We start from the raw sequence: 25,539 nt of genomic DNA on the forward strand, positions 1-25,539 counted from the left end.
TTAATGCCACTGCAATTCAAAATGTCTTCTCTATTCTCATCATTTATCTAAATTCAAGATGCATTCATGTAGATATCCATCGATGGATGTATAGTCTCCATTTTAAACATTTTTAATTACAAAAGAAAAGACAATATGCCTTTACCATCACTTGAAGTAGATTGAATTTTCACATTATTCCTTTAAGTTTCTATTACTCTGCCAATATTACTACCCACTGCAAACTCAGTGTCAGAGCAGCCTAAGATGGAGATGGACAGTTCAGGATCTGACAATATAAGCAGAACTATCAGACATAAGTATCAGGTAATAAACAGAACAGGAACACAACTGGAAAATTGCCCTGCTTTACATCTAACCTGCAAAGCAAAGTAAACGCTTTTTCATATTCAGGGGCTACATTGTCAAACAGAAACCTCCAGGGACTCATGCCCAGGAGGGAGACTAGCAGACGTCTCACATAAGCACAAATTAAAAAATTAAGTTACCAATAGCAAAAATTGATCATAGACATAGGTATTATTGAGCTGACATATTCCACTTACACAATGAATATTTCCTTGAGATTTTAACTCCCTTTTTCATCCCTTACAAAAATCGTATTTATGATTTTCCCAGGCAGGATTATCACCAGGTAGGTTTTCTTAGCAATGAGTATGAAACAGCCAATACAAATACCTACAGAAATCTAAAGAGCAGCATAACATTTGTAATGAATAATTCGTCTGGTAAATTTTACCTCATTTTTTTTGCTTCGAGATTATCTATAAAGCAGAGTCCGACTGATTGTGAACAGTTCTTTGCAAAAATTCAGTAGCTGTCATTTACTTTGCTAAACGCTGGATGGATGCGAGTCACGGAGGTTATTGTTTTTGCGTGGCTATAGAAATATATGACTTGTTCCAATGCAAACACCCACATGTGAAATTCTGACGTGTAGAGACACTGGCGCCTGCACGACTTAATTGCAGCAACATTTGTTATTCATCGATTGCAGGGCCAGTGGCATCCCTTGTGATCTGCATAATACAGATTGTCAGATCCTTTTACATTTGTTCCTCCAGCCTTTTTTTTCCTTTCTTTTTTCTTTTTGAGAACTATCTGATCTTAATTTAACAATGGTCAGTGATGGAGAATTCATCTCAGCCATTGGTTAGTAGTTCAAAATGTTAATTATCCTTACTCTTAAAACTGTCCAGTGCTTTGAAAATCGTTCCTCCAAACATTTGGAGGAAAACCCATAGAGACACATTTGTGACAGAAGGTAACCATCTGAAAGTCCTGATGGGCCAGTTTTTGCATAGCAGAGTTTCTTCCAAAATGTTTTCTCTCCTTTAATTATTTACCTCATAAAGAAACCAGCTAGATAGGCTAATTAGGCTTTCAAGGCTACGGCCTGCTATATTTTAAAATTACAAGGGGTTTATGCACTGTTTGACATATTGTTGCTTTTGACTTCTACCTAACAGCACCAGCAACCCTTTACTGAGAGCAATCTCTAACCCTACAGCAGCAGAGTGCATCCATGAAAATATGGAATTGAGTAGCCTATACCTAACGAACTGAAGATTTAGCCTTCCAAGACAAGTGCACAGCGTCTGTTGCTAATGCCCTAGCACGGGTGGTCGCAGCCTACTATAGTATGAATCTGCTGTTGAACAAAAACCCACTGTCTATTGAGCGAAGCAAAAGCAGGGGCTGAAAACACTGGGGCACTGTGCGTGCGTTACACACCAGTGCGCGGTTCAAAGGCAATATTAAGAACTGTAATAGAAAAAGACTGCTTCCTTCAGCGAGACCAGCAACCTGCCGCAAGCCCACCGCACCGCAGACATATCCCCACTTACAACCAAGATGGATGGGTGCCTATTAAAGGTTTCTTAGCCACACCAGCAAAATAGTCTTAACCCAAAGCTAGCAAGCTAAGCAGGATCTTTAAGCCAACCAAATGGAAACGGAAAATTTTGCAGGACACACTAAAAACTGCGCTGCACAACTGCAGATGGCTGTCATGTGGTGCAGCCCATTTCAGTGTGGTCAGCTAATGCAACACACATGCTGGTGAGCGCCCTGGGACCAAAGCAGAAGACTCTCTTTGGAGCAGCCTCTCCTCGCTGTGGTCTGGCAGGCAGTGAATGGCATGATACTTGAAAGGGAAGTCTAAGAAATGAGCACACCATTATGGCATTGCTTTGAGATCCTCCATCCTCCTATCTGGATCAGACAAGGCGGCCGCCTGCCCCAGCAGTGCACGTCAGCCAGAGCGGCAGCGGCGGCGGCGGCAGGAGGAGGCGGCACTGAGCATCGGCTACTGGCTCCCTGGAAGGCAGCGACACGGCTCCCCCAGCATCCTGCACAGCCCTCCAAAGGGAGCCATGGCTAACGGGGGACAGCCGAGACCACAAACACAAAGCCATCGCCCAGGAGGACTCCGCTGTAAATTCGGAGAAACCCTTAAAATCAAATTCGGAAGACAGGTGCGTCGGCTGAACGCTTTCTTCAGCGTGGCCGACTGGTCTGGCATGACCCGTCACCTATGCGTGACCTACGCGCTCCCTGCCACGGGCACAGCGCTGCCGCGGAGCGGGAGCAGCACCGGGAGCAAGTCCCCCAGCGCCTGCCCACGCAGAGACCAGGGGCTGCGGGCAGAGGGGAGGGGGGCAAAAGGGAAAAAGGGAGCACCCCTTGCTTTCAAAGGTTTGAGATTACGCCCCATATCATCAGCACCTGAGGGTCTCAGCAGCCCCGTGGCAGCACCGGGGACTGTTATCACCGTCCCGAGGCAGGCTCCGGTGAGGCAGGCAGCACTGAGCCGGAGTGCAGGATGAGAGCTGAGCTCTAACTCTGCCTGTGAAGCCAGTCCTTTCCTCAGCCGGCGGTGGAGAACATGTGATGACCCCTCGTAACTCACACTGAAGAAGAGCTGCCTGAATCGTCTCACCACAGAGCAAATGGGCCCCCATCTCCACAGGCACCTCTCTTTCACTCCTATGAAAATCTCCACTTGTGTGAAGAATTCAGTGGAATGAAACCAATGTAAAATTAGACTAGAAGTGATGAATCACACTCCAAGTATGCAAAACATTTCCAAAGTTATAAATGCTACGTATTTTCACAAATGAAACAATTATTCATGGCTTCACTTACTCTTGGGTAATGGTTCTGAGACAATATGTACTCGTTGATGTGAATAACTATAGAGGATGCTGGAGACTTTTGGTCTACTCTTAATTCTCTTTTATCTTATCCGATCATGTACCTGTAGGCGTTGTAGAGATTCCTCTTTTCGTTCATACTCTGACACCGTCCCTCAACCGAACAGGGCAGGGTGAAGTTCCTCGCGGGGAATTCCATAAAGCAGTCGCTGTTACTGGTGCAAGAGCTCTCCTCGATGCTGGCATCGTCAAGATCCGTCACCTTCAGTTCCCCATCCACGATCACAAACTGCCGAGGGCGAAAATCCAGTAATGTCACGGAGCCAAGAGGAGAATGAGCCAAATAATGCAGAAGCCGAACTAAGCTGAGACATATCTGAAATGCAAAAACATGGGTACCTTGCATTATTTTCTCAGTTCAAAGTATATAAATGAAACCACTTTAGCTGAAGATATATTCATAAATATATGACTTAATATAAGCATTATAACTTATCTCAAAACTGAATGTTGCAACTAAGGTATTTTTCAAAGGATTAACATAGTTGACTGTAAAACCCTTCGAGACTTGAAACAAAAATAAGCTGCTTTACCCGTGCTTTCCCACACCATTCTTGAAGCAGGGCTCATTGTTGCTATTCTTACTTTTAATAGAAATAAAAGCATTAACTTTTAATAACACATTACGCACAGGCCTTGACCACGCAGCCTGATTCTGCTCTTTTACAAACTCCAGGTCTGGAAGTTTTGGCCGGACTGCCCTGCGCCCGTGCCTGGAGCTCCAGCTGCAGACGGTGTCTGTATTGCCTCCATAGTGATCCTGCCTTTTGACTGCTTTTATAATTTTTTTCCACTGACTCCTCTTACGTTTGCCTTTTTCCAGGGGAGAAGGAAGCAAATTCCCAGAAAGAGTAGCTCCACAGCTCCTCTGTAACTCTTCACTGTACCGCAGGGTAAGCACATATATCCATCTACCTTGGTGGGTCTACTTTGGTGGACCCTCATGTGCTACTTTGAGGCTGGGGTGGGAGCTCTGTCCTGATCCTGCGCTTTTCAATTGCACGTTAGAAACCTGCGTAACTACTACTAGACAGCAAACTCGATGAACGCTGAACTCAGCCCCTTTACCAAAGTATTGTTCATGCATTCCTTTAGAGTCCAATATGTAACATACTAATGCAAACGTAGCATTAATATGAACGCAGTTAAACACTGGAATTTTTATTCTATGTATTAAATTAATAACAGGTCTTATTCAGCCTAGCAAGCTTTTTATTGTTTATATATAATCTTTGTTTTCTGTCAAAATACACTGTTAAGGCCATGTGCATTGAAGTAGTCAAATCCAAATTCAGTCTTGGGGCACAAAACGGTATATTCAGGGGAGCACCTAAATGCACCCTTCATAAGCAAGCTGAGCATGTCTGAAGTTATCCCTCACAGACCCTTCACCTGTTGGACATCAGGACTATCTCACGCTTCTATAATCATTCTCCTGCTTGACTAGACTAGAACATTTTTATCCTGCTTACAAGGTACCACAGTTCACATGGAGATGCCTGTAGGTGTAGATGAACACAGGCCTGGTTATGGGATGCCAGACTTGACCACCCTTTCCTCCCTCTGGAAGGACACAGGTTTCACGTACGTGCCATCCCACAGTACGCTGTATATAAAAGGCACATCCAGCCCAAACTAACCTATAATACACGTACCTCCAATTGCCAGTCAACCCAGAATTTAGCTGGAATAAAACCACAGGCTATCATCTGAAATTACTGCCTTTTCTCAAATGCCAAAAAGCCCCTGCTCCTGCACTGGCAGCCTCTGTGCCCAGGCTGAGCCCCGATGAGCTGCTGCCCTCTGTACCTGCTGCCAGGCTGGGACTGCCAATGCCCCTCTACGACAAGCTTTAAGCACACAGACGAAGGCTTTGCGCAGTATCACACACCTCTGCTGAGCACAGAAGTGCTGGGCAGCAAGCTGACTGCCGAGTCCTTCAACAAGGAAATTATTTGTAGGAATAAGGTCAAATATTTAGGCAGCCGTTTTCAGGACTGGACCACAAACAAGCCTCATGTATCAAGAAGACATGGTTTTATTTCCTCCTCCTTCTCTGCATTAGTTGCATTCTAGACAAGCTAATGAGCATGACATTACCTAAGACGTCATTACAGCGGTCACAGGAATGTTTCGTCTGTAATTCCACCTCTGTGAATCAGCTCAGCACCTTCATCTAATTCTCCTTCATCTCCCTTTGCAATTGCTCACTCAGAAATACCCGTGCTGGAAGGAAACTCCCCTGTTTATTACCCATAATCTAACATATCTCTTGGTCACTTCCTTTGTATGTAGTTGCCATCACAGTCCATTATTTGCATTCCCTGGATGAGATGGGCCGAAGACAGATCCTGTATTTCGGGAGCCGTGATGAGTACCTCTACCACCTATTAAGACCGTACTTCTTTCAGGAAAAGGGAGCTGAAGCTTAGCGCAGGGAACACAGTTGCTCCATCTATATTAGTAAAATAAACTCTGCCAGGGAACATTCCTGGGCACAGACACTTAATCCCACACGCGCGCTTGCTAGCACGGTCTCTGGCCCGGGTCTGCCCGGGACCAAGGCTGCTCTCCTGCACACCCAGAGGCGACCCAGCAGGCAGCACAGCCCAGGGACCATTTCCGACGGGCGTCCTGCGTGCAGGCACCCGGCCGTCAGCGGGTGCGAGGAGTCAATAGTACAGACGTGGGCTGCACCTTGCTGGTTCGTCTCCGAGGTCAGTCAGGCGCACTTCTACTCTTCTGGCGCAGAGGTAGCCAGGCAATCCAAGGTGTTTTGGATGAAGACTGCTGCTGCCTTCCAACGTCTTAGGGAGTTAACCTCAGCCGACGACGCACCCCAATATACACTGAGCGAGACAGTGCTGTCTTGATCAAAGCGTCGCTGCAGTCTGGCTTCATTTTGGACAAATTAAGTGTGACCTTCATGCTCCTGGTAAATGGCCAGTGCGGTGGACAACCGGGTTTGAGATTTGTGTACATTTATTTCATGCTTTGCCCAGTAAAAGATGAACAGAGCAGGAAGCAGTAGAAAACAATTATAAACCCAACCTATGATAAGGATCAGGAGAGAAATGTAACATCCTTCTATTGTTTAAATCCCAGCTGCAGAGTACAACGCTCAGCGCCAAAAATCCTGGGCCTCGAGCTTTAACAAGTAAGAAATGTTTGAAGATATCATGAAAAAAGCATATAACCAGCTACAATTAGATAACTTCGACAGACAAAATAGCACAGTATCTTAAACACTGCAGAAAGGGAGTGCTAAATGTTGTTTCTAAACCAAGATGTAATCATAAGCAAAGCAAACGTTAAATAAATGTGAACTGCACTGCATAGTACGTTATCCCCGTTCCATGCTTGATGTTATTTTGTGTTCATCGCTCTCTTAAAAGTCCTTTTAAAACAGTTGTTACTCACTCGGAATCTGTCTTCCCAGGAAGTCTGTAAAAGCTGAATCATCTCTAAAGGCGAGCCTAGTTCAGTGATGGTCGTCAGCGTGTCTGGGATGTCATTGCTATCTTGGTAACAATAGCCATAGAGCTGAAAAAAATGACAACCAGGCAACATCAGCATAACATATCTTAGCATGCTTTTAAGTTTCTCCATGGATGAGGTGCAAAGTGAGCATTTCTTACAAGGCTCTGAGCTCTACACACTGTCTTGCCTTGAAGTCCCCCCGACAGCTTTTGTAACTTCTCATTTGAGTGATGCTCCCTTGAAACTCCCAAATTCGCCAGCAGGGTCTCTTGTGGCCGTCATACAGCACAAGGCCAGTGAAGTGCCCCCTGTATACCCCTCTGTACAGGATCTTACACCAATGAACGTTTAAGAGAAAAAAAAAATTAAAATATCCATGACTGCAGAAACAGAGTTCTACCTGAGGAAAAGTAGTTTAGTCTATGCAATACTTGGCTAAGTGAGACTGATTTTCTGCTTAAAAGACATCGCAAAATAGCTTTCAATGACATTTCCCAGAGGACTACTGTTTGCACATTGAGTGGCAATGTGTATTTCAATGACACGGTAGCTTGAAAAGCAATTGAAATGCCAAAACTTATCTTTTCCCAGCCAGAAATTGCCTCTTGGACTTTTGTGTGCAGTATCGTTAAAGAATGGCACATACTCCAAAATATTATCTGCCAGTAGCTTCTTCAATTTAAAAGCATTTAACTGGCAATGTCGGCCATGCTCCAGCTCCTTGTATTTGGTTTCCAAGAACATTTGAATGATTAATTTTCACTTGCACAAATAATTGCACAAGAAGAATATTTAAAGGCTGTGGAGAAGAGATGTCTTGCTTTATATGGAGTGGGACAATGTCTGACAGGGCTGGGGGACAGGCTTTTACAAACTCCCTGCCAAGCCCTGGCAGAGAGGCAGTTAAATGAGCCTGATAAGGATCTGATTGCAACTTTCCAGCCAGAACAGCATGCACATGGAATAAAATTAAATTAAAATTTGCCCCCAGTCAAATAAACCATACAGTAAAAGGGTCTGTGTGAAAACGCAGCATTAAAAAATGCCCTGCTGCTATTCCTCTACTGCTTTGCCCTCAGCAATTAGACTTTTCAAACCTCTTTTACTTTTAAAAAGCTCAGGGAAGATGATGGGGGTCTCCTCCGAGCTGAGGGGACTTGGCTATGGCCCTGCAAGAAGAAGCCGGGCTCATGCAGACCAGAACGGGGACCGACCCTAATTCACCAGGAAAGTGGAGAGCCAGACTGGTGAGTGCCATCGCTGGAGGGAGCGGGGTGAGGCCGAACGCAACCGCTGCGAGCAGATTCGAGTATCAAGCACATTCTGACCCTCCCAGGCAGAAAAGCAAAGACCAGGCTAAAGTCAGCAAATACGGGATTTGTTATGAACCGTTCTGCTAGCTCTGACTGTAGCCGTCTACATTTAAAGGAAAAAAGGGTGCCAAAAAATGTAAAAAAAGTAAACAATTTTTCTTTTTGGTGTAAAAATGGTGCTGTATTTCAAAACAGCTGCTTAAACACGGACATTAACCTAAACAAAAAAAAGAGCTAGAAGATTTTGTTTTAAAACATGCCGAAAAGATTTTGGCATCGATGCACAACAGAGAATTTGTGATAGATGCCGGTATGAACATTTGAAATAGGAAAAGGGACCTTTCTCTTTACTGCCACAACCATGACAAAGATTGCAACAGCAATCATTTCTTAATCTAGAGCCATTCAGACCGGAGTTGGGTTTGCTCCTTATCATCTGTGACACCATTTTGTGCAGCTTATGGACAGGAGTTAAATCTTCCTGTGCTGCAAACTCTTAGAGGATCACATCAGCACAATTCTGTTTAAGCCTTCTGAACTAATAAAAAATGAAATTAAATGAAAATATTTAATACAATATGTATCTTTTCTCAGAGACAAGCTGGATTCTGCAGTTCTTACTAGGTATTTCACGTCTCTCTTGTGTGGGGCCAGACTAAGAAGGCAGGATGAAGTTCGGCAGGTTTGAAAACCCTCACTTCTGAGTGTCAAAATCTAACATCTGCTTCTGTATCAACTGCAGAGTTCAGCGCTTGTCTTTAGCACAGTAATACTATCCATTGGGGAAAAGCCATAAGGGAAATCAGCAAGCAATCCAGACTGGGAAATGACAGTATCGCAGTAACTGTTGGTTCACAGAAACACTGAATACAAAAAAGGTATCAGTCTTCATCAGACATTCTCAACGTTTGTGAAAACCATTCCAGGAATAGAAATACAGAAGACAAACAACAATTACACAGTCATTTGATTATAAAAACATCATATATACACATCTGTACACACCAAATATTGAGAAATTAGTCTTATCTATTTACGTGCATATGAACACATAAGTAGAAATGAATTACAGCATCTATTTCTGTCTATTTTATCTCAATCCATGAATGCCAATAGTAATAATAATGATTTAGATTTGTTCTCAGAGAGCTGGAACTTTGCTCACAAATAATTCTTTCATTTTAGTATCCAATTTGTACCTTGGCAAAAGTCTTCACTGCCCAAGTATCTGAGTATTCGGTGTATATTTTACTACATTAATACATATTTAATCACTTCAGTCATTGTGGAAGCTTAAATGACCTGATCCAGTTTTGGTTTCTTATTAAATTGCTCTTTATTCTCACAAGAAAATTTTCTTGCACAAGTACTGCTGAACTTAATCAATCTTACAAGCTGAAAAACACAGTACTGAGCAAGATAGTGTAGGTCTAACTCAAAAAATATATAATCTAACCTGAGCTCTTTATTGCTTTTACTTAAGTGAAACCTCTCCAGATGCAGTGTTATTACATAATTATATAGAGTTATAAAAGCACAGAAGTCTGAGATATAAAGGATTTATTGGTCCACATTTATACTTTTCTAAATGAACTCCTGAAACTAAATGCAAAAATGCACATGTAATTACATGGCCATATCTGTATGTGCAATTACCATGATTACAAACTGGGCAAGTCCCAACAGCCAGTTAAGCATCTAAAATGGTTACATTCATCCCCTCCTGATGAACCACCACCCAGCATACAGATGTTACAATATACAGAAAATATATATAGATGCAAAATATTCCAAGACAGTAACTCTTAGGCCTTTCGTTTAAGAAGCTGACTTATTAAGACACAGAAACAAGTACAGAGGTACTACCCAAAATACTTTTTTTTTCCTTCCTTTTGTTTTTTTCCAATCCATTTTAAGGTCTGAAATGAGACAAAATGGTTTGTATTCCCAGACGGTGAAGTAAGAAACAGATAGCTGGATGCATACAATAACAAGAAAAATATCCACACGGGGAAACTGAATATAGCTGGAAGCAAAAGATGAGCCAAAATATCTCCTCTATCTGAAACTCTATTAGGTTGGACATCATTCTCAGCGTCGCAAAGCTACACTTTAGATATATTCAAGAGTGATGGTTTTCATACGCCTTTTCAGCATGGTTCCAATTAAATGAATGGAAAGAAATACAATCCCACATCTTTTTGCTATCTCCAGTCACTGCATTTAAATGCCACCCCAATATATTTTTGTGTAGAATCTAATAGCAAACAGTCACAATATTGGGATGCCTTTCTGTCTGCTTAGAAAAACGTATGCCAGATATGAAATGTTGACCTGTTCTCACATCGTTTGCCACAATTCATTTCGAGTAGCCCTGTTTACCGGATCCTTCCCTCACTGTTTGGATTTTCTCAGTCATAAAGGCTCGGTCCTGCGTTAGTGGTCGTGCACCCAGAACTCCCCCTGACTTCAATAGTTTTTAGGCACGCTGGGCACACAGGGACAGCCCTTGCCAAAGTTACATTGCTTTGTAGGAGCCCGTGTCCCTGCAGCCGGTCAGTTCACCTCCCTTCACAATTCCCTTTTGCTACAAATTACGGGGACAGAGGTGCCCCTTTCAGAGGAGCTGGGGTGGGGGGGAGGGCGAAAGCAGAGGTCAGCCCCTACACAAAAGCTGACAAGCGTACTGAATAAAAACACGAAATAAAGGAGCTTATTAAGCTGTCATCAGCAGGGTGAGTCTGTGCAAACAACGGGCCCTCCTGCATTAGCGTAGGCTCCCTAGCTGGATTTTCAGAAAAATAAACGTCAACCCAGAACCTCCGCCGAAGTGATACATTTCATTTACAGAGGTTGCTCAGGCAGGAACGGTAGGACCGGCCACCCCCCCGCTCCGGCCACCCCCTCAGCCGGGGCTCCGGCCACCGCCCCCAGCCGGGGCTCTGCCCACCCCCCCAGCCGGGGCTCCGGCCACCCCCCCAGCCGGGGCTCTGCCGGCTCGGCTCTGCCCGGTTGCAGAATCGCTGCCCCGGCTACTGGAGGGCAAAACTCCCCCGCACAGATCATGCGATTTCCCCCAAAATGACAACGTACTGTGAATCTTTTTCTTTGCCTTGCTAGGTTTCACCCTTAATGTTCACAATCTTTAGATTTTTCTCTACAACCACAAAAGCTGGAAATTTCCCCCTTTTTTCTTTAATGAACATGAGATTTCCATGACTCCAGGAACAGGAACTTCGAGAACACTATTTCCAGCTGTCAGGTAAGTGACACACTCAACTGCATCACACCAGAAGTAATTTCTAGAAACCTAATTCTCTTTTTTAATTTGGCCTTGCCCAAACTAACTACAGAAAGGCCTTAACTGCTGCCCACAATAGAAAAGTGCAATTAAAAAAAATCTCACTTTCATGCACAGCAACAGTAGTCAACACTTGCCACAGCCTTTAATTTCAAAAATACACGGACACAGGGTGACTTAATCAAAACTAGTTGTGTCAAGATTGTATTTTGCAGTGGCTTCGTGCCCATGGGAAATAAAAAGCTCCCACATTGCTAGCCATTTGATGAGCCCTTTGTTTGAGCTGCTACATGTCAAAACCAGAACAGCACATTTTAGCAGCTCTTGCCACTTTATCGCTATCAAAGTGAATGTAAGGTTTTCTATGCAACCAATCCTTGGATTCACCTTTCATTCCTGGAGCACTGGGGCAGTCCCTGCGAGAGCAGGAACATACAGCACTGCCTGATACAGCTGTGATTTACCAGCACATGATCTGAGACTTTTATGTCACTCTAAGATCTAGTCAACCCTCGGGTTTTAAGTATTTCCCTTCATTGCTGATGGTATATATACATATATAAATATACACATCTCACGGTATATACATATATAAATACACATATACACACAAGCACATATAGATGTGTGTATGTATGACATATATGTATATGTGTTTCTATATACACATAATATTCTATATACACATAATATTTGTATCTATATTTTAATATGTTTATATAGATACATAAATATATATTAAAATACTTTTATATATTGCCACACCTACTCAGCCCAAAAGCATCTGCAAACCTGTAACATGCAGCTCCCTGGAAAAAGGATGGGTTCCCTGAAAGGCCTAAACTTAATAATTAAGATCGATCCAACATCAGCCTTCCTGCTACAGGATCTATACAGCTGATGCATGAGAAGTGAATTGATTTTCCTCGTTGAAATCTAGCAATCAAGCCCTGCCAAGCGCTGAGCTTCACTGGAAAAAGACTTTCACCCAGGGCGTCCCCAGCACCACGCAGAACCTTTTAAGAGCGGGACCAAACCTGTGTGCTGACAGCTGCGAGGCAGGATTTCCTTTGCTGCTGGATACTGGAACCGAGAGCAAGCAGTGGGTAATTCAAGTATTAAACTAAATTCACAGCTCTGCCTAGGCTTTTATTTATAAAGGCATTATTATGATTAGCACTAAACTCCAGAAGAGCTAGAAGGTACAAGAATCTCAGACCTGGCACTGTTACTAAACATGGAACTTCATTAATAGAAAAATTGGAATGTATTATTTAGAAACACACACGTATGTATATCTAACCGTATCTGTCGGTATATCCACAGAGGTCCACAGATATTTCCATATATTTTATATGTATGTGTGTATATACATATCCATATATAGCTGCTGTTCTGACACATATGATGTCGGCTATAATCTTATGATTTAGTAACGTTATCTCCCTTTTACTCTCCCTGCTTTCCTTACACTCTGCAGTGGAAAATTCTCCTACTAAAAACATCTACAGCACTTTAAATTTGCATTGCACTGCAAGCTCAAGGCCCAACCCTGCAAATATTTAGTCATGCAAGTAGCCTACTCTTGTAAAGCCTTCCAGTGAAGGCAAATAGATCACTCATACAACCATGATTTCAGTGGAAAGGGGCTGGTGTCACTGGAGGCACAGTTCATTATCTTGTAAATAGCCAGACCAGAAGCTCCCCTGACCTCCACCCACAGGACTGCATTCAGTGCCACTGCACCACCAGATTAACCCTTCGTTATGACGTGGTTTTGCACTACAAAACTATCAACCTCTGTGCGTCGCATGTTCGGAAAAGCTTGACTTGGATCCATTAGACCTATCTGTGTAATTCTTCTTTCTAAGGTATCTGAGCCATATCACTGTGTACTTTATCATGGCGAGCTTTAAAATAAGCTTGGAGTCTATCTGCAGCTACATAGCCCAAGAAAAAATCAACTCTTTCCAAACTATGTCATTCCAAATTTGGCCTAAAACAATATAAAACATCCATGTTTGGTGTCTACTACCTAAACTGAGTGGTTCAGCTGAGTGTGACAAAAAATAACAACTCCTTTAAAATTAGTCTAGAGTCAATATTAGTGTTAGCATAGTGCCTGTGAGAACTAGTTCTTGTCAAGTTTTTCGTGGCCATCACAGAAAGGAAAAATTGCAATGGGAGTTAGATGTCACAAAGCACCGATCTGAACCATCAGAGGACTTGTGTTGGCACAAAAATCCATGAAAAAACCCAGTTTGTGTATCTGACACAGACACTTCATAAACCAGGGCTGCATTCTAAGTGTGGGCCAGCTCACTCCTGAGTCCACCAATGCTCTCTGTGTCTGTGCAGTGAGCAGAGGGCCAGAGGAGCAGAGCTCTGCCAGCCCTGGTGTGCCCTTCCAGGAGCCACCTCCTGCCTCCGTGGGTAACCACCACAGCCCTACCAGCCCTTCTCAAAATATGGCTGCAACGAGAAGACAGAGCATGTACAAAAGGGCCACAACCATCCCTTGCAAGGATAGGATACGATAGAATAGAACAGAATAGAATAGAATAGAATAGAATAGAATAGAATAGAATAGAATAGAATAGAATAGAATAGAATAGAATAGAATAGAATAGAATAGAAAAGAAAAATTGGAAGGGATCTAAAATGATCATCTAGTCCAACTGCCTGACCACTTCAGAGCTGATCAAAAGTTAAAGCATGTTATTACGGGCATTGTCCAAATGCCTCTTAAACACGGACAGGCTTTGGGCATCGACCACCTCTCTAGGAAGCCTGTTGCAGTGTTTGACCACCCTCTCGGTAAAGAAATGCTTCCTAATGTCCAGTCTAAACCTCCCCTGGCGCAGCTTTGAACCATTCCCCCGCGTCCTATCACTGGATACCAGGGAGAAGAGGTTTACCTAGCTACTCCGCATTTGGAGGGGTGGGGGGAGTGAAAAGAGAAACTCTAAAAAACGTGTGCTTTCCCTTGCAATTCTGCCCTGGTCGTAACTAATTTCCAGGCCAGGATATTTACAGGGTGGAGTGGCCTTGTTCACTCATTGTCGCTCCTATGAAAAAAGGCAAGCAGCGAGGGAGAACTTGATCGTACCCACAGCATCCTGTGGTGACCAGTGATCTCCCCGAGCTGCTGCGCAGAAGGAGCAGTGCTGGGCTCCCCTGAAGGAAACTGGATGAGGTTGCAAGTCATCAGCTCCCATAAAGGAGGCAGAAATTCAAACCAGAGTCTTCTGGAATGATTTACATGGCACATAAAACTGAGAAGCAATCATAGAAATCATTCAACAAATGATTGGGATTAGTTTTATGAATGCTGCTTTCAAAAGGACGGACGATGTAGCCCTTTCAACTTACGCGATGGCACGTGCCTTATGGAAAGCTGTTCCTGCCAACAGCTTTGCAAGTCGAACATCCTCTGCCATCCCATGCAATTCAATGGGAAAAAACATTATTTGGCGACTTCAGCATCAAGACATACAGCTTGCCTTCCAGTGACACGAACGGTTAGAGTTGGTTTGCAATTGTATCAGCTCTGTGCTTCCAGCAGCTCTGGAGTTCTTGTTAACAGATCCTTTCTTCACTCTTAAAAGTGCAGGATAACATCTGGGCCTTTTGGGAAGCAGTCTCGCAATAAAGAAGCACTTTGTGTAATTCTTCTTTCCTCGCCAAACCGCATCTGTCTGCTCTCTCTGCCCTTCTCCACTCCACCCCGAAGCTCCTTGGGGCTGTGGGGACATCTGTTAGCAGCAGCAAGCTGTCTCCACCGAGCCATCAGTAGGTGGCACTGCCTGCTTTTTTTCTCTCCACCCACATAAGTGTCCAGTGCTGACACCCTATATCGACCACCACCAACAATTTTGAAGGATGCCCAAGTGACTTAGATGCCTCGTGTCCTGCAAGGTGCACCTACAGCGATGTCAAGCAGTGGAGTGACTGGGACAAAGAAGCAGTTCCATCTCTGCTCGCCGGGCAGCGGTGGTGGCAGCTTTACCAGAGGAACGAGGTGGCAAGCAAGCAGTGCGAACCTCTTCTGCCGCCCCACCAGGATTCGGCAAGCTCATCTGCCCGTGACCTGAAGCTCCTCTGATCCTAACGCCAGTTAAACAGATGGTGTCAGCCTGGTCTCGCACCATGTGTGGCGGGCTCATTCATCTTTAGCCAACCTGTCCCAAGAGCAGCTCAACTGAGCTACTTTAGAAAAGCATTAGAAAAAATGCCTGGTCTAAACCGACCCTCTTACTTGCAGCAGTCCCCTACTGATGACTGCATGTGGAGCGCATGGTCAGACCTCAGCTCAGCCAGCCCCAGCCCCAGCCTGGAAGGTTAATTCTCATTAGGTGCTTGGTTTTGAAAGGTTTGCTCCCAAGAGCTGTGAACCTCTGCTGCCCCATCCAAAATTCAGAATGACAAATTGTCCATGTAGTCACCCACCAGCTGGTATCAGCAATCACAGCACTCTTCTCAGGCCAGCCGTTCCCAAAGCTGTCATGGTCAAATGCCAGCCAACTGCAGAACAAGGCTTGTTGCTGGGAATCTGGCACCGTTGCCACCACAAAGGGGATTCAATGCCCACCCGCTGGCAACAGAGAGGAGGTCCCCAAGTAGTTGTTTCCACCATGGCTTGATCTCCGCTTCCCCCTTCCTTTCTGTCAAAACAACAGTGGACTCATGCAAGAAGGATGGGGAAGGACCAGACCTTCAAGAGCCCATACACTCCCTACGCAAATGTATTTGCACTGGAAATTAATTGTATATTGATTTTCTCCAGACTTGGAAAGACTGTCTACTTCCACTTAGAATAAGCAAACTGTATACAAAGCTTTACTATTTTAATTCTCTCATTAAAATTAAAACTGCCCTATCCTGGTGGCTACACATATGTATAGGGAAACCATCAGGGTAAAATGTCTGTTAATTATCAATCACATGTAAAGAAAAGAAAATCTTATTTAAAAATAGGTATTTAAAAATATCATGACCGGCTAGCACATCTTAAGTCTACTGAACTTGTCAACAGCAAGTAATGTATTATTTTCAGTACTATTTAATTCAATAAGTTTTCTAAGTGATAAACATTCTCACTGTAATCATGACCATTTAAAACAAATCAGTAACAAATACACTAGAGCTAACTGAACCAATTCATATAGGAACTGCTCTGACATCATAACTTGGATGGTGACTTTTTTAGTGTTGATGCCATCTCAGTATTTCATCTGCGTGTTTTAACTTTACACTAAAGCTAAATAAGCCAAATGAAATGGCCTTGTCTGGGCAGTCAGCAACCAGTGGTTCTCTTAGCAGCTGGTGTCTTCCACTGGCTTCAGACAGAGCCAACCCTTTTCCTGGAGCTTTTGTGTTTGTTTTTGAGAAAGCGGTAGCTCCTTCTTAAAAGAATCATTGTGAACTCACACTGGAAGTGCCGATAAATAGCTGTCACAGAAATAAGCTTGCACTTTTCCAAATGTCTGCACTTTAAAACCTTCCCTCCCCTCTCTTCAGCTTCAGCAATGCAAAGGAAGGAAGAATTCCTCCAAAGAACTGCTTATGCCCATGAATGGCAACACCCTTAATTCTGATACTCCAGGGCTATAATTACATTATTACAGTAAATCAAACATTGCCTTTGTGTCTTTACAATCACGCTCATTGTTTGAAATTAACTGCAAATGGTTTGATTTTCTTTTCTTCCTCAAATACGGTCAGGGAGGAATTAAAGCACACTAAATCATCTTCCCCACTAAAATGCACAGAAAGCCAGGATTCAGACAGCAGCATTTGAACTTTGCAAGAAAAGAAACCGCAGCACGGAGGGAAAGGAAGAGATCAGGCACCGCATTTGACACAGAGCGACTGCAAAGCAATTAGCGGGCCGCTAAATCCTCTGTTACAATAAATCAGTGACCCGGTTCCCCCTCTTCGCCAGTGCCCTTCATTATAAAATCAACTTTAATGAACTACCCCTCTCTTCCCCACTCCAAAGCAAACGCATTTCCACTGCAGTCTGCACCTGCCCTTCCCAGCCGCTGCCGCACCAGGGAGCCTCGGAGAGCCGCAGCGGGCCAGGGGCTGCCTCAGACTGTGGGGGCAAGGGCGGCGATGGCCCGGTGCTGGCACTTTGGTGGGCATGCAAGTGATGGGCAGAGCACAGAAATAAAAATAGGAAGGCAAGCTGCCTTCATCTCAGCGTTGGCTAATGCGAAACCACTCTCCCTCTTGCCGGTTTTCCACGTTTCTTTTGATAGACTTGATTCGCCACATCTGCCGGAGCTGACACATCTGGCTCCTTCCCCAGGCGGAGGGCACGGTGGATATGTCAACATGTTGTCTGAAGGCGGTGGTACTTTCTGGAAAGAGCTCTTTTCCCCTCTATCATATATTGTACAATAATCAAGTCCTTTAAAAGGATGGCTAAAAAAAAAAAAAAAGCTGATTTTGACAAGAGACAGGCCAGAATGGGAACTGCTGAGACAGTAAAGAACAAGCCTGTTATCTTACAAACTACACTTCAGGCTGTCAGCTGCCAGAGATTTACAGGAAAACCCCCTTTCCTGGGACCGAACCTACACGAAACTGTATTTCCAGCAAAAGAAACCCATGACGCATTCACCCCGAATAGCCCCTGACCGGGGCCGGGGATGCTGCGGAGCGGCAGGGCGCGGAGGAGGACCCGGCAGCCCGGGGGAGGGCGGCCGTCGCCGCCGCCCCGCCGCTCCCCTACCCACGGCGTTTCGGCGGCATGCGTGGATGGGTCGCCGGGTGTAGGGGACGCCTCCCCCACACCCCCCAGCCTCCCGCGGCGGGGGTAGGCTGAGGAAGCCCTCCCGCTTGCCTCAAGCCAGCCCCGGTTCGCCTCCAGCCCCGGGCGGGCGGCTGCGGGGATCGCGGGGGCAGGCTGGCGGGCAGCCGGGCGGTGCTGGCAGGTGGCGGCGCGGGCGGGAAGCAGCATCGCTCCGTACCTAAAACCCTCTCGGCTCCCCCCCTCCTGCCCCGAGCCGGGGCCGCTGCAGGCTGCCCGCCAGCCCTGCCCTCCCCCAGCACGGCAGGGTGGCAGGGGGGTGGCATGGCCTTCGCGCTATTTATAGCAGCCGGCTTGTATTTGAGTATGCCGGGAGCCGCCGGGGGGGGGCGAAGGAGCAAAAAAAAAAAGAGGTAAGGGGGAAAGGCAGAAAAGCTCTCGGCCTTTGCGGGCCCAGTAGATGTTGTGTGGTGCCTGTGGCATCTGTAGGCAGTATGGGTCCTACTGCCCCAATGGAAGCTGAAGCGCCTGTCAAAAGCCAGAGGCGAGGGGAGGAGATTTTGAACCGATTTCCTCTCCCTCCGCCGCAAACCCTGGACAGTGATTTCTAAGCCCTGGGCCAGCTTCCGCTGAAAACAAGCTAAAAATCAGTCTTGAGGTTGGTAGATCCTGTCCCCTTTGAGATTTTAACAGAGACGTAATCAATAAATCTCACGTTGCTCGCTGGTGCCAATTTTCTGCACCGGTTTTTTACGACTCCAGCGTGATATCAGAGACCTATTCCCAGCCCATACGGCTGCCCCGACCGCGCCTAGATAAAGCCTGTCAGGTCGATTTTTGTAGTCTCCTTTCAAGGTAATGCCTTATCAAACGTTTATCCCTCACTCACACCGCAGTAACCTCGCCCCGTGCGTCCCTAGAATGATATATGATGTTAAACAAAAAGGTCGGTGATGTACGGGGGCTGAGGGCTCTTCTGATCTCAGCCAGGCAGCTCTGCCAGGGGCTGATGGAGACGGAGGGCAGACAAAAGAAAACGCGATGACAAAATCGGAATGAAACTGAAAACATGTTTCTGATTTAAGTGTAATCTATTTTTAAATTGGGTGGCATGTAAATATGAAGCCCTAATTAACACGCGGGATTTTTGCCCATGAGAGCATGTTCCCAGCACGGAGGCTGGGCGTGTTTCCCCTCCCGGCGCTTGTGGAAGCGCCTGCTCATCCTCCAGCTGCTGCAGCCGCGGCCCTCTTCGCCGAGGGACACCCCACATCTCGCCTTCGCTTCCCCCTCCAGAGTCCGCCTGACATCACGAAACGGAGTGAAATACTGCGGTTCCTCTACGGGTTGCTGCGGGGGGAGCGGTGCTCCAGGCAGCCTCGGCAGCGCAGCCCGCGCTGCCAGCCCGCTGCCGGCGGTCCCGCTGCCCACACAAGCAGGAACACCACGGCGGCTGCTGGGGACCCTTCACGGACAACGCATTTTGTGAGAAGGACGAGCTATTTACAAATTAATCTTTCCAGAGCAGAAAACTACACACGAGTAACACGGGTAAGAAACACCAGTGCCCACCAAAATGACCCGCAAGTTTAAAAACACACGCTTCAAGCTCGACCTGGCCAGCTCGCTTCCACTGAGCAAGAAAAACAATCTTGGGGAAAAAAAAAAATCCCCTTCGCGTTTACAACTGTAGAGTGTGTTTCCTGCTGTCAACTCAATCAGTAACGATAGCTGCACCCAAGCACGGGTTTCCCAACAAGAATTCATCACAGCAACAGAAGAGCAAGTAACATCCTTGCTAGGAGCACAGCTCTTTGCAACCTCCTAGATGTTGTTCTCCTTATGTATTACAGTTAGACCTGGCACCACTGAGGAAAGAATATGGAAACAGGAAGGAAGGAAGGAAGGAATTTTAATATCTATTTTCTTGTCGTGGATAAATCATGACTACCCTTTCTTTGAACAGTATATGAAACTCGAGAGCTTTGATCGTTGGGATCTGAAGTTCTCGTGGGGGAGCTGGTACTCCTGCTGCTGCTGCTGAAGAAACACAAAACTCCTTTACTCGATTCAGTTCAAAAAGCACCTACTGTGAGACGGTCTGGTCTAACGTTCATTTTTTATTCTACTGCAACGCTCATGCTATGCGAAACGCAATCGGAATTTCCACACCAGCATTTACATCCAAATGGACCCGTTGAGATTCATGCCGATGTGTAACACTCCTACTATGCAGCCCTTCTGGCAAGTGCCGCGGTGCCGGCGCACTGACTAACGAGACTAACGCTCGGCCTGTCCCACTCGGTTACCCCGTGGGCTGATCCGTGTGCCAGGGCTGCGCGTACCCAGCGCGGCGCCGGCTCCGCGGCTGCGCCCGCCGAGAGCGGCCGCAGAGGCTGCCAGGGGTGCCCGGAGCAAGCGGCGCTTGCACCCAAGACGGCCTTTACTTCCTACAGTCGGGGAGCGCTTCTCGGTCTCCGAGTCCTCCCTAAGCCCTCTCCCTTGCCCCCTTCCTCACCTCGGTGTTACGTACCAGGAAGAGCGATCAGAGAGCAAGCCGCACGGCCGGCCGCGGCGGGAGGACGCCGGTGAGGCTAGCCCTGCACCAGGCGGCATCCCGCACCCTTCCTCGGCCTTGCCCCCGGGACCGCCGCGCCCCGCCGGGGCGAATCACTTGTCGGCGGGGGGTGAGCACCGCTGATGGTGCCCGGCTGCCGGCGGAAAGCGCCCATCGACGCGCCTCCTGCCTTCCCCGGGGGACTCGCGATGCGGAGGGGAGGTGGGGAGCCGCCGTGCCCGCAGGGACCTCTGTCTCTGCACCGCCGGCCCCCACCGCACCTCTCGTCGGGGCTGCGGCTCCCCGCGAGGGGGGTGCAAACTCTCGAGGGCTCCGGGGCACGGCCCCAGCCCGCTCCCCGCTCACGCTCGGGCCAGCAGCACGGACAGGTTGCCGGCGGCGGGGCCAAGAAAGCGGCGGAAAAACCCAGCGCAACCCACCCGCCTCGGCGGGGCTCCGCGGCCGCCCGCGCAGGAGCCGCGCAGGGCCCGCGTACCTGCAGGACGTTGGCGTGGCGCAGCCGCTGCAGCAGGATCATCTCCTTGACGATCTTGTAGGCGGCCAGGCGGTAGCAGTCCCCCAGGGCGGAGAACTGCCGCACGCAGTGGGCGATGTCGTGCCCGCCGAAATCCACCGCCTTCAGCGCCACGGCCAGTGTGCGGTTGAGGACCGCCTTGTAGACCGCCTTGGTGTACCCCGAGCCCAAGTACTGCACGCCGCTGACATTGCGGATGTCGCGGCAGCCCAGCAACGGCGGCTCCAGCGAGAGCTCGGCCGAGGCGCCGGCCCGCGGCCCCGCCGCCGCCGCCGCTCGGCCCCGCGGTCCCGGCGGCCGCGGCTGCTCCGCCGAGGTGCGCGGCGGCGCCAGGTCCATCAGGCGCCGCTCCCGCGGCCGCAGCGGCCGCCGCCCCGCCGCCGCCGCCCGGTGCTGCCGGTAGCGCAGCACCTCCTCGTAGCGCTCGCGGATCTGCCGCGCCAGGGCGGCCCGGCCGCCGCCGCCGCCGCCCTCCTCCTCCGGCGGGTAGAGGGGGGCGGCGGGCGGGGAGGGGGGCGCCCCGTCGCGGGGCGGCGGGTGCTCGGAGCCAGGGATGAAGAGGACGTTGAGCAGGGTGCCCAGGAGGAAGGCGAGGCAGCAGCCGGCCGCCACCGCCGTCTTCCTGCGCCTCATCGCCACTTCGCTGCCGGCTTGTCCAGCCTTTCGGGCTTCTCTCCTCTCGCCCCTTCCCCGGGAACCAGCTCCGAGGCTTTTTTTTTTCTCCTTTCTTCCCCCCCCCCTTTTTTTTTTTCCGGGCTGTGCCGGCGGCAGAGCGGACCCGGGCGCTCAGCCGGAGCTCAGCCCCTTACGGCGCGCCCGCATGACACTTGCCTCCCCGCTCTTAAGCCTCTGAAGCACTTATTATTAGCGGGACGCGGAGGAGGGCGGGGGGGCGGGGGGGATCCCCGGCTCGCTACCCCCGCCGACGCGCGCTGATTGACAGCCCGGCCCTTCCCGCGGCCCGGCCGAGCAGCAGGGGGGCCTGGGAAACGTAGTCCCCCGCGGAAGCCCCGCCGGCCTCCGGCGAGCCCGGGAGCCGGGACTACATCTCCCAGGCTCGGCCGAGCCCCCCTGGCGGGGAAGGCGCGGCGCGGGGCGGGGCGGGGCGGGGCGGGGCGGGGCGGGGCGGAGCGGGCGGGCGGACCCCCCCGACGGGCGCCGCGGTCGCGGTGCCGGCCCCGGCGCTGGAGCTGGGGGCGCCGCCGGCGGGGACTGTCGGGCAGGGCGACCCCGGGCGCTGCCGCCGGGCGAGGCGGGAGCTGCGCGGCCGTGGTCCTTCCCACGCGTGTCCGCGCGGCGCGGTGAAAGTCGTGCCGGCAGCGGTGTGTACGGGATGACCTGTTCCCGTACCCGGCAGCCGAGCCGCGGGGGGGGCACAGGCACCCACGCACCCACAGAGCCACAGAAAGGAGGGGGCTTCCGATACCTTTTCCCGGCCCAAGGCGGGCGCGGAGGAGGGATGGGCAGGGGAGCGGAGCGGTGGGCTCGGGGTGCGTGTCACGCACACGAGACTACAGTCACAAATCACGGTCTCGGCATGGGGTAGCCCCTGCCCTGTTGGAAATGTGAATTGCAGGGGTGAGTGCTAATGACATGGTTATCCATCAAGCCCGCATTACGATGCTGTTAGCAACTAATTAACAAACACAATCAGCCCGCGAAACTTCCACAAAGGAAAGCCCATCAACAAGAGAAAAGCCGTAAAGAGTCAGGCGAGGCAAAGTTCACCACAATGGAAGCGGGAAATCATTTCCAATAAGGGAAAGGGACGAGCCATTTAGGTAATACACATCGGACATACCAAAAAAAAAAAAAAAGAGGAAAAAAAAAAAGTAAAAAGAAATCGGCGACGGCTCCCAGGAGCCAGCGTGCCGTGATCGCCAGCGTTTCCTCCAGAGCCGACAGAAAGCGGAGCTCGGGGACGCTCAGCCCCCAGCCCCTGCCCGCCCGCTGCCGGCGCCCGGATCCGCGGGGAAGCGCTCGGGGGCTTGGAGGCAGCGGCGAGACCGGGAGGAGGCGGGCGGAGGCAGCCTCCGGGGAGGATGTAGGAGATCCACCGTCCCTCCCAGCAGCCTCGCCCTTCTGTCGCTGCCTCCCGAGAGCCCTCCGCGGCACGGCCCACCCGCGGCCCCGCACACGGGGCGAGCAGAGGCGCGGGCAGCTCTCCCTTCCCAGCGGGACTCCCGGAGCCCGGCACTAAGCACCACATAAAAATAACGGGGGCCGCGTAATCACCAATTAAAATAAAAATAACACCGAGGGGAGGGTGCCCGGCGGGGCAGCAGGCTCCCGGGCGCGGCGTGCCTCCCAGCCCCGCGGCCGCTGCGCGCCCGCCCGCGGTACTTGCTCCGCGGTACTCGCTCCGCCCGCCGGGGCGGTGCCACCTGCCCTCCCCGCGGCTGCGGGGGACCACGGGCGGGGGTGGGAGGGAAGCTCGCTAGGCGTGTTGAACAGCCGGGCTTTTATGCTTGCTGTATCGCGGGGGATTGCCGGGGTTTGTTTTTTTCTTTTCTTGGGGGGGGGGGGGGGGGCGTGGGGTTTTTTGTTGTTTGAGTTTTGGAGGGATTTGGGGTCTTCCCCCCCACCCCAATCGTTTCTGTTCTTACCTAGCGGGAGCAGCGGGTTTTTTACCTTTCAGCCACGCCAGGGCAGCTTCGTTGCAGATTTCCCGAGCCAGCCCCTATTCCTGCTGCGCTCGGTGGGATTTCACGGGTGTAAAGGAGGACAGGGTTGCAGGCCGGGATAATTTTTTGCAGAGTAAGCAGGTTCATAACGATATGAAATGCGTTTCCAAAGCTGTTAGGACACCTGCAGCCCTCCCTGTTTTGAATGGGATCCCCCCCCACCGCCGCAGGCGGCGGGAGGCTCGGATTGCCTTCCCGCGGTAGGTTTGGGAGATCTGAATGTACCGGATCTCCCCCCGGCAGGGCAGAGGGCTCCTGGGCAGACACGATGCGATATTATCCAGTCGGTCATCTTATCGCACGTTGCGGATCAAGTCACCGCGGAGGGGTTCGCCAGTGCGCGCTTCCCGAGCCGAGCGCAGCCGCCGCGCAGCAGGCGCGCAGCCCGCCGTCCTGCGCGCCCTCCGGGGAAATCACGGCGATTTGCCCGTGAGCACTTCAAACGTGCACGCTCGGCTGGATTTATGGCTTGGTTGATGTTAGCCAACACTTTCTATTACTGCACAGATTGAGTCAGGATAAAGTCGGAGCGGTTGTGCAAGCCGAGAAAGGAGGAGACGCTGGAAACGTTACCAGCAAGCGGTGTGATGTCAGCGGAACATTTCTTACAGCCAAACCGGGGGCGACACGAGGCCAACAGCCTCTTGGCGGGGGGAACCGGCTCTCCCGAGGGGCCATGCCCGCCAGGAAAGCGGATGGTGCCCCGGATGGGCCCTCGGCAGCTGAGAGGGCGGGAAGCTTGCATTGCCAGGTACCTCGCACGGCACCTGCACCCCTGGATGCTTTGGGGGCGGGTGTGTTTGGGGGGGGGTGTACATCTCCGCGAGGTGGAGGCAGTGCCCTCTCTTCTTGCAGGACGGGACGGAGAGGGTCTGCAGCGAAATGCGGGAGTCGGGCTTTGCTTGTCACCGTGAGGAGGCAGTGATTTAAAGAGCAGCCCAAAAGGCCGGGGAGCAGAGCCGCCCTTTCTCTGCCTTCCCCTTTACCTGTCCCCAGAAACGCGCCGCTTCGGGCCGGGCAGCGCCTGGGGCCGCGGAGGCTGCGCGCCCGGGGAGCTTGCGCGCCCGCCGCCGGCCCGCCGTGTTTGCGCAGTTTACGGGAACACAACCGGACTGCAAAACAGATGCTCCGCAACCCATTAAAGCGGGCCACCTGTTTTTCACATCATGCCCCATCTCAAAGCCGGTTTTCTTCATTATATCCCTCCCGACAGATACCATGAAATACATCACTCATTTAGATATGGGAGCCGACCTCTGGAGGACGACTTGCGCGGAGCACTTTGATGTTGAGAGACAGATTTCAAAAGACAGAAAGCCCCTTCCATGTTTCTAATTACCCCGCGCCCGGGGTCTGCCACTGATTAGGACGGCGGTGCTGGGGCGAGGCGGGCGGGCGGGCGGGCGGCCCGGCCCGAGCCGACCCGGCCCGGCTCGACGAGGAGGGGCTGCCAGCCTCCTTAAGCCGCGCTGCCAGGAAAACCAACACGGGTGCGTAAACACAGCTACCGACTAAAGTCAACAGCGAGCTGCGGCGAACGGCAAACAGCCCGTGCCGGCGTGAAAACGGAGCAAAAGCCTTTTCTGCATCCCCACCCGCACCCCCGGCCTCCCCGCCGCTGGAGGAGATTTAGGAGTAGACGGGATCTGCTCCCGCAGCCAAGGCTCTTTTGCAAGACGGTGCGCTGAAAGCATTAC

At 49.9% G+C, this 25,539-nt stretch overlaps 1 protein-coding gene across 1 annotated transcript in view; it reads right to left on the bottom strand.

Moving 5' to 3' along the window:
- PKDCC (protein kinase domain containing, cytoplasmic) overlaps positions 1-22,040 on the bottom strand; it is a 38,785-nt gene extending 16,745 nt beyond the window's left edge. The window contains exons 1-3 of the mRNA XM_075146956.1: positions 21,120-22,040; positions 6,636-6,758; positions 3,260-3,531 (exon numbers count right to left, since the gene is read on the bottom strand). Coding sequence (XP_075003057.1) covers positions 3,260-3,531; positions 6,636-6,758; positions 21,120-21,791 — 1,067 coding nt within the window. The 5' untranslated portion in view covers positions 21,792-22,040. The remainder of the gene's footprint in view (positions 1-3,259; positions 3,532-6,635; positions 6,759-21,119) is intronic.
- Between the last annotated feature and the right edge of the window lie 3,499 nt (positions 22,041-25,539).

Source organism: Calonectris borealis, chromosome 3 (assembly GCF_964195595.1).
Source record: "Calonectris borealis chromosome 3, bCalBor7.hap1.2, whole genome shotgun sequence".
NCBI classification, from domain to species: domain Eukaryota; kingdom Metazoa; phylum Chordata; class Aves; order Procellariiformes; family Procellariidae; genus Calonectris; species Calonectris borealis.